Source organism: Spea bombifrons, chromosome 5, assembly GCF_027358695.1.
Source record: "Spea bombifrons isolate aSpeBom1 chromosome 5, aSpeBom1.2.pri, whole genome shotgun sequence".
In the NCBI taxonomy this organism is placed as follows: Eukaryota; Metazoa; Chordata; class Amphibia; order Anura; family Pelobatidae; genus Spea; species Spea bombifrons.
The window spans coordinates 67,678,760-67,692,400 of record NC_071091.1 but is presented as its reverse complement, the minus strand read 5'-3'; the positions used below and the strand labels follow the sequence as shown (position 1 = coordinate 67,692,400).

The 13,641-nt window shown below is 39.0% G+C and overlaps 1 protein-coding gene across 2 annotated transcripts; it reads left to right on the top strand.

The window, feature by feature from the left end:
• The first annotated feature begins 435 nt into the window (after positions 1-435).
• On the top strand, positions 436-9,357 carry DEK (DEK proto-oncogene). 2 transcript variants are annotated; one of them, XM_053467047.1, is made up of 11 exons: positions 436-551; positions 2,363-2,555; positions 4,080-4,178; positions 4,501-4,610; positions 4,882-4,976; positions 5,152-5,272; positions 6,522-6,710; positions 6,924-7,062; positions 8,081-8,247; positions 8,497-8,565; positions 9,211-9,357. In XM_053467047.1, exons 2-11 carry the CDS (start codon positions 2,372-2,374, stop codon positions 9,220-9,222), a joined length of 1,185 nt encoding a protein of 394 aa, XP_053323022.1. In that variant the 5' UTR covers positions 436-551; positions 2,363-2,371; the 3' UTR covers positions 9,223-9,357. The 2 variants fall into 2 exon arrangements, with proteins under 2 accessions (XP_053323022.1, XP_053323023.1); XM_053467048.1 differs by lacking the exon at positions 436-551 and adding an exon at positions 814-912.
• Positions 9,358-13,641: the final 4,284 nt, after the last annotated feature.

Genomic DNA, 13,641 nt, shown 5'->3' with positions numbered 1-13,641 from the left:
TGAAGACAGGTTATGTAATACCTTGGTGGGCACTGCAATGGCAGCTGATTTAGGATTTGAATAGATAAAACACCCAGACCAGAGGGATACCCAGAGCTCGTTACTACCCCCATCTTCCTGATGCACTATAAGGGATTAATAACAACCCCGTCTCAGCTGTCCACTTATGAGCGATACCGGCAGGTGAAGAGCGCTATACCGACGGCTGTAATAAAGCCACCATCTTCCGGGGCACATTACGCCGCTGGCCATTATCTGTCCCTTTCCCCCTCCCTGTCTTCCTCTGCCGTCATTGTCCCTCCTTTCTCCGGTTACAGCTCCTCCTCTGCCCCTGTGGTTGGTCGTTGTTTTCCCGCTTTACCCTAGAACCGCCATTTTAAATAAAACATCGCACGGATTAGCGAGACGTCCCGGATATTATTATTTTTATTTATTTATTTTTTAATTTTAACTACCCCCCCTCCCCCAATAATAAGGACCGATACCCCCGCCGTGTGCCAGGCCTCATCTCTCCGCTGTCAGCGCGCCATCAGTTTGGGCCGAGGATAAGGGTGAGTGTCTGTCTCTGTTATTGCCGTCTGACATATACAGAGACCCCTCTGTATAGAGACCCCTTTTGTCGCCTGGCTAGCCTCTCATGTGTATTTATTGCTCGTGTGGTACATGGAGGGGCCATACAGAATGCGGTCGCTGTTGACGTAAGGCGCGGGGATCCCGCCACGATTCTTGTATAGTGCATCAGATAACGTGTGACACCCTCCGCTGGAAACTTCCAGCACAGCGACTGGGGGGCGGTATTTAAGTGACAGCATTAACCCGCGCCTGGCTGCTGCTGCCGCTTAACTATTTGTGCGACAGGTGCCTCAGGAATTCGGTTTGGGCGGTAATTGTGTGAGGATTATATAGTAGCGGGTAGGTTTGATTTATGATAAGTGTGGTACTGGGAGCGAGTCAGTAAAATAACTTTCTGTGTATTAGTTACAGTAATTCTTGGTTATAATGAAGTCTTTGTACCTGTGAACAGGCTTGCACTGTTTCCCCAATTTATGAAAGTGCAATTTCTAGTTGTACATTATATAAACTGTTATATTTTTAGGCGGCTGCACACTGTTTGTGGTAAACAGAACGGCTCAGTGTGACTTTAGAACAGCCCCCATATAACTTCCTAAACATGGAAGGCAAGTAGTAGGCGGATGTTAAATGGAGTACTATGCGAGGATAATCTGCTCGCCTATGGCTTTATATAACTACTGACTAAATACGTTTGCATCAGGTGCCACTGAATAACAGCCTTGCTGTCCAGGAGTAGACATTTCGCTAGGGAATCATTATCATAATTACCACAGTTATTTATATAGCAATTCCTAACTTCTCTAGTATCCACACATTCATTTTGACAGAGGGAAGGCGATGTGCTTTTGCAATGTTGATATTTTAAAGGCTTGTGTATATATTACTATACGTCTTTTGTATCAATGTATGGACATTACATAGTTACATAGTAACAAAGCACCCATCAAAACAAATTATCTTGTGCGTTTTGTAACTCTGTATCCTTTTCCGCGGTAGGAAAACGATAAGGCTGGATTTTATTTCTGTGGAATATCTGCCAGCGAGTTGGCAATATCAGTAAATTCACGTTAGACGCTTCCGTTTTTGTGCTTAAGTAACGCGCCGTTAGTTTTGCAAGTTTGCACATTAGGGGAACAGAAACGGAGCTCCTGATGTTGACAGAACTGCTTCAGAACAAGTGACAGATCTTCCTGAGTCTTAAGTTGCCTCTAGGTGACCCTTAAAAATAAAACTCTACTATCAGTGTTGTTGTTTAGAATTTTGAGGAATGACAATTCATTTAGATCCGTAAAGCCGGTCACAATGAGATTTTTTCCACCCCTATTCTAACTAACTCCTTCTTTAAGGTGGCCTGACTACCAAGGCATCGCGAAAAGCAATAGGTAGGTTCTTGAAGAAATTAAACCACAAAGCAAAACCTAAGCTTATGAAAGTAAGCGATCCCCAAAACATACTTCCCCCGTCTCGCTCTAGTAAATTGGTGAATCGGTTTGCTTTCTTCCGCAGCATGATGGCAGCGGATGAATATATGAAGAAACAAAAGCTGATGACTTGTCTTCCCAAATTAAAATTCCTATTTTAAATATTAAGATATTTATATTAAATTTAATGTATCTGCAATATGTAATGGTCTTGCTCATTCAAACATTTCCCCCTTTCAGGCGTCTGTGTGCGTTATATACTTAGCAGTTTTGTATCTCTCTATTTTAATTTCCATTCTAGTTATGCAAGCTATGCAACAAAATGTTATTTATGTGCAGTGTCATTATGCTCCGTATGTTTTGTGCAGATAAGAAACATGTCTTCTGACGCCGTATCTGATGCCGTCACAAAAGAGTCTGAAACAGTTGAGCAGCAAGCAGAAGAAAAAGTAGCTGAGGACACTGCAAATGGAAATAATGAGCAGGAAGAGGCAAATGATGATGAAGATGACGAAGAGGAGGAGGAGGAAGAAGAAGAGGATGATGAGGATGAGAAAAAGGGTATGTTTTTGAGAATGTATGTTTAAATATTTTGTAAGCACAAACACCAATAACTAAGGAATAGATGCATGCACTCTTTTGCATTTTGCCTTCCATGCTAAATAGACTCCAGTATGTATTATATGTCATATACAAGTAGGGGTGCATAAAAAACTTAGTGTAAGACCAAAAAATAAAAACACCCAATATTATGTTTCTTTATACGCTCACAAACAGCTCATGGAGTGAAGGCACATCAGATAAAATGAAATCTTTTTTTAATCTTATAAAATATAAATGGACACCAATGGCGCAGCAACCTTATCACAACATATGACAAAAGTAAGTAGCAACTTACAATATCCCGTGGTTCCTGCACTAATTTCTACAGATAGTAGAGCTTCATAAATCACCTGCCAAAGTCTAGTAAATTCATTTATAACAATTATCCAGATATCGCCTTCCATATGCAACATGGTGGAACATCCCTTTCCTCCTGGTTACCATAGCAACATGTATACTTGTGTTTTGGGGATATAAATGATATTTAAAGGAAAAAAATAAATTCTCATAAAAGCCCTTTTATCGTATTACACTAACTATAAAAATACCTTTGTCAGAGCACCAGGTTTGCGCCAAAAGGGTTATTGGACCACATTTTTCACCTTGATTTACATTTAAACACAATTGTTTTTTAGTAGTCCAATATGTGTTAAAATTAAAGATTTTCGGAAGCCCCTTGTCTGCCCCCAAAAAAGATGACCGCATGTTCATGAGTAGGGATAAAGACAAGCTGAAGACAGGGTAAGCGAGTTGCGTGCTTCTGGGTGAGTGTGCATGCTAGTGTTGAAGGTCTGGTTTTGCTTGTCTCTGCCTCTGGGTGAGTGTGAGTGTGCGTGCTAGTGTTGAAGGTCTGGTTTTGCTTGTCTCTACCTCTGGGTGAGTGTGCGTGCTAGTGTTGAATGTCTGAGTTTGTGTTTGCATCGGTGTGAGTGCCCCTCCCAAGGCCAGGCTCTTGAGCCACCCTTGCAGTTATTTGCTTATGAATACAGGGATTTTTACCTGCATCCTCATCATTTAAGAGTTACTTCAGCTATCATGTGTACTTTAATGCAAATGATGGTTAATTTAAATTTTTATGGTGACCCCCTTGCCCCTTTCATACCAAAAAGCTGTGCAGGAGATAACACCAGACCAATCAAGCGATGGCATGGCAAGTGTTTGAGGGGGCATGGACTACTAGTGGAGTTTTCCTTTAACTTTAACATGTTTAATTTTATTTTAAACCAGGTTGCATTTCTCTTAAACTCTTGTGTGGGAGCTTCTGAGTGTAAGCAGCAACATATTCATGTCTGGTGCTGCGACCGCCTCCTTACCGCATGTTATGGAGGCTGCGCTACTTATGTGCCATCCTGTTATATGGGTTGGTTAAGGAGATCCTAAATAATTTTAGTAACCTTGCAATTTAAGAAATACATGGGGGAAAAAACTCAGTTATATATTAAAACTTATTTTAAAAATTGCCATGTCTGTTTTTTATTCCAGAAAAGTCCCTTATTGTAGAGGGTAAGAGAGAGAAGAAGAAGGTGGAAAGGTTGAGTTTGGAGATGACAGTAATTAAAAAGGAACCAGTCTTAACAGAAGGTAAATGTCTACACATCTATGTTTGTATGTATTTGTATTTATACATATAGTGTGTATATGTATGGCCCTCCCTGCCTGGGAATATAACATCCTGGCAGGCAGGTTGGGGGTCTTAAAAACCAAACCTAATAGAAAACTTCATTATATTAAAGGGGAACTCCGACCATGGTTTATAAGGCCACCCATACTAAACTTTTTGTATGGTTTTTCTTATTTATTTTTACACGTGTGCGTGAGACACTTGCCATTTAATGACAGCCCCTTCATGCCACCTGATTTTTTTAGATGGTTTTTGGTTAAGATATCCTCTTACCTTTTTAAGGAAAAGGACAGAAGCTGTATGACATTGAACGCGTCCAGTACTTCTTGAGAAAAAAGAAATGCGAGGAATTGCGTCCATTACACAGACTACTGTTTAACAGACTAGGCACGGTAAGGACAACTTTCTTGTAAGATTATCAGGCTTGTTATATACACTGATTAATTTGGCTGGTGCCTAAATCATCCTCTCTTCAAAACAAAGCGGATTCTTCCAAGATGCTGGAATCGGCAATTAAACGCTAAGTGCTATATGTAGACTGCTGCTGTGTTCGTTAAGCCACCAGGGGGGCTTTACAATTCTTGAGTATAAATCAGGATGAACCCAGAGTGTTAAAATGCTGGCAGTTACTTCTTGCTGATTAATGTAATTGTCTCATGTTAGGTAAATTTAGTGAAGAAGAATATTGGCCAATTTAATGGATTTCCATTTGAGAAAGGAAGTGAACAGTACAAGAAAAAGGAAGATATGCTTAAAAAGTAAGTCCCGTTTTTTTGTACTGATATCGTCTCAAGCAGAATGTACAACGTTTCCAAGGGCTAATTGTGAATATGATGCTACAATCCAGTGGGTTAATGTTAATAAAACGTTGTAAAAGTATTGATTCTCATTTTTAGTTATAGTCTTTCTGACTCGACAAACACTTTGTTGTAGGTTTAAAAAGAGTGAGTTGAAGAATATTTGTGGCGTTCTTGACCTGGAAAAGTCTGGTGTCAACAGTGAGTTGATATCTAAAATTATGAACTTCCTTATGGAACCAAAGTCTACAGGAAAGGTGAGGTTATTTAGGATGAATGTTATAGACCATTGAACACTATATGGACAAAAGTATTGGGGCACCTGACCATTACGCCAACAGGGGCTTTTAAGTCTTTGCATTCTAAATATAGCCATTAATTTTGTAGTTGGTCTCCCTTTTGCAGCTATAACAGCTTCCACTCTTCTGGGAGGGATTTTCCACTAGATTTTCGTTCAGTAGAGCAGTTTTGAAGTCAGGCACTGATGTTGGACAAGGTTTATCCCAAAGGTGTGTGATGAGATTGAGATCAGGGCTCTGTGCGGGCCAGTCAATTTCTTCCTCATCAAACTCATCTAACCATGTATTTATGGACTAGGGGACAATACTGCTTGAATAGAAAAGGGCCTTCCCCAAACTGTTCCCACAAAGTTGAAAGCATGGTATTGTCCAAAATATATTTCTATGACATTTGAAGATGAGTTTGGTGTGGAAGAACTTGACTGGCATGCACAGAGCCCTGACCCCAACCCATCGAACACCTTTGGGATGAATCGGAACAGAGATTGCAAGTCAGGCCTTCTTGTCCAAAATCAGTGCCTGACCTCAGAAATGCTCTGCTGGAAGAATGGCCACATATTTCCACAAACACTCCAAAATCTTGTGGAAACCCTCCCCAGAAGAGTGGAAGCTGTTCTAGCTGCAAAGGGAGGAGGACCAACTACTTATTAATGTCTATGCATTTAGAATGCGATGTCATCAAAGTGCCTGTTGCTGTCAGGTGTTCCAATACCTTTGTCCATATAGTGTATGTTCTGGGTATGTGGTAAACTTGTACATTTATTTGTGAGTGCTGGACAAATCCTAGGAATCAGATACTATGTGTATGTATATGAAATTTTATATACATTATAGTGTGTTAACACCACCGATTTTCATATTTGTTTAATAAACCAAATATCTCTAAAGTGCACTAATTGACAAGAGTGCACAAAGAATGAGCACTTGTTGCATGTGCTTAACTGAATTTTAAATTACTTAAAACAACTTATAGTTTTTGCATGGTCAGTGTAATTGTTTTGGATATAGTCAACAACAATGAACAAATGAATAGGTGAGGGAGAAGTTTAAAAAACAAATAAAAAAAATCATATGGCACACACAGCATGAGTATTTATTTTTATTTATAATATATATTTAGATCTGTTAACTGTAGGGGAAAGATGCCTTTTTTTGTTGGTGTTGCATGTATCACATGTGTTTTCCCTTCCTTTATTATCCTGTACAGTCTTTACCAAAATCTAAAGCAAAGCCTCAAAAAAGTGGCAAAAAAGAGAGAAGCAGTTCAGGGTCCGCTCGGAAATCCAGGAACAGTAAGTCTAATGTGATCCTAACTGATGAGTCAAGCAGTGAAGATGAAAAGAAAGACAAAGAGGACTCTTCAGAGGAAGAAAAAGAAAGTGATGAGGAAGAAGAGGTATAGATTAACCACTCCACTACTACATGCAGAAGTTCCATACATGTTATGATTCAAAATTCTAACTATCTAACACAAGTAGAAGTAGCCTGCCAGCTCATGTGTAAAATAAATAAATAAATAATAAAAAAAATGTATCACATGCCTAAAATTGCCACGTGTGGCATATTGCATATCTACGTAGTACAGGCTTCTGTAAATTTGGTTTTACAGCCACCGAAGAAAACTCCCAAGAAAGAAAAGGCCAAGCCAAAATCAACTCCTAAAAGCAAAAAAGCAGCTAAGTCTTCAAATGTCAAAAAAGCAGACAGCAGTACTACCAACAAAAAGAGCCCCAGCAGTACCAAAAAAGGTAAAACCAAATCATTGCTTTACCTTCATTATTGTACACCTAGTAATATGCATAGTTGGAATGAGGAATGCTGAGCGGCAGCCCGAGATCTCCTTGTGTGCAGGAATTTTAAAACCAAAACATCGGTGAGATGTGGAGCAGCCATGTTGTTTTCAAAGTAGGCAAAATGTCCTGACTATTGTTTGACTGCTTAGGTATTTGTGCTTCCTGTGAAAGCACTCAAGTGTAGTACAGTTCCTTCTTTGTTGAGTGGTTGAAGAGTTGGTTCATATTGCATCACATCTCTATAGCCAGCAGATACCGTAGTGCTTTACAATCAATCGGTAGGATGAATTTAAAATAACAATAGCAAACTGGTACAAAAGCAGAAGAGGTCAGGAGTTTGAATTTGACTCTGAAGGGTATGGGGAGCCAATGAAGTGATTGGCAAAGAGGAGCAGCAGATGAGGAACGTTTGACTGAGAAGGAGTAATCTAGCTATTGTTGAGGACGGATTGAAGAAGCGAAAGGTGGGACCGGTTAGTAGGGAGTTGCAATAATCCAGGATCTCACAAGAGAGTGGATTAGTACTTTGGTTGTTGCGTGAGTGGCCAGGTTCGGGTGATCTTTTTTCACGTGAAGGCAGCAGGATTTGGTGAAGGAATGAGTAGAGTCAAGTGTGACACCAGGGCAGCGAACTTGGTCTGTCGGTTGGATAGCGGAGTTGTCGACAGTGATCGCGATGTCTGGGATTGCAGATGGCAGGATTACCATAAAGTCACTCTTGGAGATGGTGAGCTTCAGGTAATGTGACGCTATCCATTATGCGATTCTAGAAAGTCGGTGAGGCGAGTTAGAAGAGGGAGGGAAAGGTCAGGCAAGGAGATGTAGATTAGGGTCATCTGCGTATAGGTGATATTCGTAACCAAAGGAAGATATGAATTGTCAAAGTGAAGAACTGTAAAGGTAGGTGTACTGTAAAAATACATTTCCCAGTGACTTAAACTTGTCATTAAACCTTTTTTTTCTTTTCTTTCAGAAAAGGTTGTACAATCAGAGAGTGAATCTGATGACAGCTCTGATGATGAACCTTTAATCAAGAAGCTGAAAAAGCCACCTACTGATGATGAATTGAGAGAAACGGTGAAGAAGCTCTTGGCTGATGCGAATCTCGAGGAAGTCACCATGAAACAGATCTGCAAAAAGGTACTAGCTGCCTGACGCTTAAAACAGTAGACTCTCAATAAATTAGCGGAATCGTTGCTTATAAACATGTTGTTTTTAAATTATTTAAATCTATTATTATAGATCTGGTCAATCACCTCCCCTTCTGCACAGTATTTCTTTGTCTGCTAAACCATGTCTCTTTTCCATACATTATTCTGTTTACCAGTCGAGTTGGTCTGTCTTCAATACTGAACAACAAATTAAAGGCTTTTTTTTTCTCTTCCTCAGGTTAATGAAAGCTATCCCAATGTTGACTTATTTCCCAGGAAAAAATTCATCAAAGCCACAGTGAAAGAGGTGCGTTATTCCAGAGATATAATATACAAATCTTTTTTGTCCAGTAGTGTAGATAGGAACTTCATAAACGGAGCTACTCTTTAAAATGTTCTAATGATTTAGATGTAAAAAGAGTGTTGCAGGTTTTTTTTTGTTTTTTTATTGGGCTTGCATTGCATTTTAACCCCTTAAGGACAATGGGCGGTCCCTAAACCTATTGAAAACAATGCATTTTGAGCCCGTACATGTACGGGCTTTGTCATTAAGGGGTTAAGGACATTCTTTTAAGAGCATTTACCTCCCGTGTTTTTGTCCACCACCACAGTTTTTTTTGCCTCCAGTGTAATTGTTTAGTAGATATTAAGTGTCAATGTAATCATCATGGAGGCTGAGACCTGTGGCTTATATTTCTAGTCCCCCCATCCTTAATTAACACTGCAGCAACCTAACAATGAGGCAGCAATAAGATAAGAGAAATAATCACGCAGAACTGTACCTTTCTGTGGTGTACGTGTGAGGTGGGCTTTCCTTACGCATTTTAATTTGTAAACGGTTTAGTTTAGTAAATATATTTGTAAGATGCAGCATTTTTGCAGCCCTGTTACTGTTGAACCTTGATAGTACTAATCCATTATTCTTTCTATTGTTTTTCTTTTCCTCTTCTAGTTGATCTCATAAGTTCTGTAGTGGAAACACATGGACTCTTGGCATATGCTCCTATGGATCACAAGTTCTGAGAAACTGGCACCAGCAAAATGTGTATAGGTTTTTATCACTTTGGGTACAAAGAATTCTTGTTTTTTTTGTTTGTTTTTTTAAGTAAATTTACTTGTTTTTTTGTGTTTAATGCTTATGTATATTGCTTAATTAAACGCTGTTCTTTTTACAGTTGTTTCAATGGTGTTTTATCTATGTTGGGATGTAGTGAGTTTTAACCCTATATTTCCTGTCTTTGGTCATTGTATCTTGTGTGTGTATGTCTTCTTTTATCATCTTAAAGCTGGTAGGTCAGAAGGCTTTTGATTTAAGGGATTATTTTGTAAAGATAAATATTTCAATGAATCCAGAAAAAAGTGGTTATCATGTGGATTTTAAATGTTATAGATTAAGCAGACTCTTTTCAATGTACACTTTCCAGCATTGGCAATGTGGTGGTTTATTTTTATCAAACTCTCTATTGCTATTCTCAGATGCAGACTCTAAATGTCAGTCCAAGGACATTACTTTTTTTGTCCCCAAAATACACATCTGAAATGTAGAGAGGTTTACAAGGTGAACAATCAAAAGAGCATAAAAACCACCTACAGTTATAGGAAAGTCTGATTTTTGCCATTGTTGCATATTTTTGGCACCGGAGATCACTAGATGTAAATAAAAAATTTGATGTAAGGAACCTGTGTGATGAATTAACCATTTTTTATATTTGCTAAAGAAACATATGTAAAAAAAATAATACCCCCCCCCCATGTAGTCCTGATGTTGACTAGCTGGCTGTTCTTCCTATGTCCTAAAACTGCCCCCACCGTACTTGTCTGTTGGTATGAGTTTTTATGTTCAATGCAATGATTTGCTTTTTTGCCTGACATAATGGGTCTTGTCGGCCAAAAAGTTTATACGTTTGATCTGTCCAGTGTGTTTCAGAACTTTTGAAGAGCATTGAATTTTTTTATTTTCCGCATTGACATTGTCAAAAACAAAGTGCTGATTTCTGCCGTGCATTGTGTTTTTGTGACCTTGGGGTCTCAGGATGGATGATTTTCATCTGAAGAGAGACCTCTGGAAGCTTATGTAACCTTATCGACTTAATTTATGGACGCCATTTCTCTTGGCTGATGTGGCTGTCCGTGAATCCTATGTATGTTGGAGTCACTGATCCTAGTGGGGGGTTAAGGCCTACAGATTACTTGGATGCTGTTCTAGGTGTCCTGTGTGACCTCTTGATTTTCACCTTGCTCTTTGAGATCTTTGGGGGGACAACCACTACTGGGAAGATTTACTACTATCCAAACCTTTTTCAGTCTGATACCTTGGGCCAGTAGGACATACATCTGCCCAGAATAACACCTCAAAAATGACTTTGTAATGTGTTCTCTCAGGACCCCTCTGTATATTGCTATGTGAATAATATGCAACAATGTACAAAATCGGACACAAACCAAATTCTTTTTTTATACAACTCAATACACTTTAAAGGACCATGTAGCATCTCCAAGACATAAGGCAGAGTATATACCTTTTATTTAGATATCACAACATACAATTTAAAACTTTCTTTTATTGGAAGCTTACTCAACAATCTGTATGCTTTTTAAGGTCAATATTACTTGATCATGATCTTAGTCACTTTTGTATAAAAGGATTGTCGGCATGCTGTTAAAACTCCTTTTTTCCCCCCCGTAGAAATATGAGTTTTTTTAAATGCTCATGTAACATTTGTCTTGCGTTTATTTATCGTATGTTGAAAATACTGCATGTTGACATTACCAGATAGAACTAGCCTTTTTGATCTATGTATTTGAGGACCACTCTGAAATGTTAAAATTGCAGATGATATCTTGTGACACTTATCTTATGTAAGTTTACTAATGGATAAACACAGCACATCTGAGTGGGGTTAGTAAGGTATTCTTTCCATGGTATATCCAGGCTGGAGGTCTGCCTGTTCTAAATTGTAACTTTGTTGCATCTAGCTTGGCTGGCTCATATCTGTTGGTCTAGGTCAGGGGCTGCTGCAGGATTACATCTTCCATACTCCTCAGCCAGCCCCCTAGCTGAAAGAGCATTATGGGAAATGTAGTCCTGCAGCAGCTGGAGGGCCGCAGGTTGGGCACCCCTGGTCTAGGTGCTAGTCTTCATATATTAAACCAGACCCACATGTGCCTCAATAGTCTTTACTTACAGCCAAGAAAAGAGGGGGTGTAGATATGCTGCCAACACTTTTTTTTTTTTTATGTGTGGTTTTGTTTTCCCATTGAGTTGCTAAATTTAATCTGAGTTGTACTGTCTCTGCCCTCTTGGCCTATAACTTGTGCCACAACTTTTTTGCTGTAGATAGAGGGCAACATCTATGTTTCTAATTACTTTCAGATCCATACAAACTGAAGTGTTATGGGTTTATATACTAAAGCGAGAGTTATGTATCCCCTCCATCACTTTGCTATAGATCAAGAAAAGTCAGCCCCAGTGAGCTTCTGCTGCAGTAAGAACTGGGCAAGCCCTGTCTGATGTATATTTAAATTGGATTTCTTCAGTGTCCTCACAATATACAGGGCTGGCTCAGACCTTCATCTTGGAGAAGCTTGTTAGTTATTGTTCATAGCGAGTAGTGAAGGGAGACTGTTAAAAGCCGCAACACTCCCTTTCGTGAATACACCCCTAAATGCTCCACCCCAATGAGGCTTTATTTCCGTTGTTTGCTTTGGAATAAGGCTGTATGTATTTTGAGAATGGTTTCATGCACATACTATAAAACTGTTCCATTTACCAAACTGTCCGTGTGAACACACGCTCTCGTGTGTATATATATAGAAAAAGTGAAATGTATTTGCCCTGATCTGGGCATCACATGACCAGCAAAAAGTAAAATTTCAGAGAGAAGTCGATGATACAATTCGTCTAGAACTACTATTGTACAATTTAAATAACATTAAAAATGTGCAGGTTTGTATATCACATACATATCAGGAGCGTGGGAAATGTACTCGCCAGCTTCACCCTGTAGCACAAGGAGGCAGACTCTTCGTGGTATTGGACTTGCGTAATGTCTAGTCGAATCGCTGACATGACATTCAAGAATCCTCAATAACTGAATTCTTCTTGTACGACAAATTCTTGAGCCTTTATAATGCAAAATTAGCTTTTCTGATTATTGCTGCATAGTTTAGTGAACCCATGAAGTACGAAGAGAAGTGTGACGGCTGTACAGAAATGTAGTACAGGACACGACCCTGTGAGGGACCGACCCAGGCATGCTTCTTCTACAAGACAAAACGACAAATAGAAAAGGGTCTGGTATTTCGAGACCTGTTTCATAGACTCCATTCTGTTTCCATAGACATAACCAGGGCAAATTACATCAAAATAACTTCTTGACTATACATTGGCTAGCTTACGCCATAGAAAGCTAATCATGGAATTTTTGTATCTCGCTTTTATATACTTGTTTAGTGGACAGCGTGCGGTATACTGTGCTATCGTGCTGGGTGTTAGAGGATTCATTTCCTGTGACTCTTAATTCTCTCTACAGTATATTATAGGGCGGCCAACACGCAGAAAATGGATGCGCAACCTTTTAGGGCACACAGGAAGCCTTAAAAAAAATAATAAAAAAAAATTATCATTTTCAAGGGCGAGGTTGGGCAATGTACACCTGGTGTTTGCTACTGCCAGCTTATTATAGCACATCCTGCAATGGCAAGGGACCTGTTATAACTCCCATTTCAAGTGTATTATTGATGGCTTACATTTCATGTATTTTTCTTTCTCATTTGAATTGAGTATGCCAAACTTTTGTATCTGTTCTTGTACTTAAATGGGATCTATAGAAAACACTTTTGCTCAAATCCAGTAAGCTGTTTAGTTTTATTATACAAAAACAAGTATATAGGTCTGAGATATCAAATATCTCCTGGATAATAGTAAACCTAATTTATGTGTTAACTATTCTGAATTTCTTTATATAAAAATAAAGCTTCCATAAACAATTATTTTTATTCTTTGTAGATGTTTTGTGTGCACTTTTTTTTTTTTTTTTTTTAAACTGCGGTACGAAACAGTTTAAAAAAAAATTGCATATTTATCAATTAAATAAAATATGGCATGAAGGTAGATGCTAGACATGTGCATGACGACCAAAATTGCTTCGGCCAAAATTTTCGTTTTGTTTTTGTGTTCAGGGCTTTTTTTTTTTTGTTTGGAAAGGCATTTGGGGGATGTTCAAAAAGGAGGAGGTCCCTGACACCTTCTGGACTCACCTTTCATTATAGAAATTTAAAAAAAGGGTCCCCCAGAGTTAAGACAGTCAAAGAGGTGCAGCAGCACTGGGCCTGGGCAGGCAAACATTGGTGCATCGTAGGTACACGCAGTGGAGCAGAACTG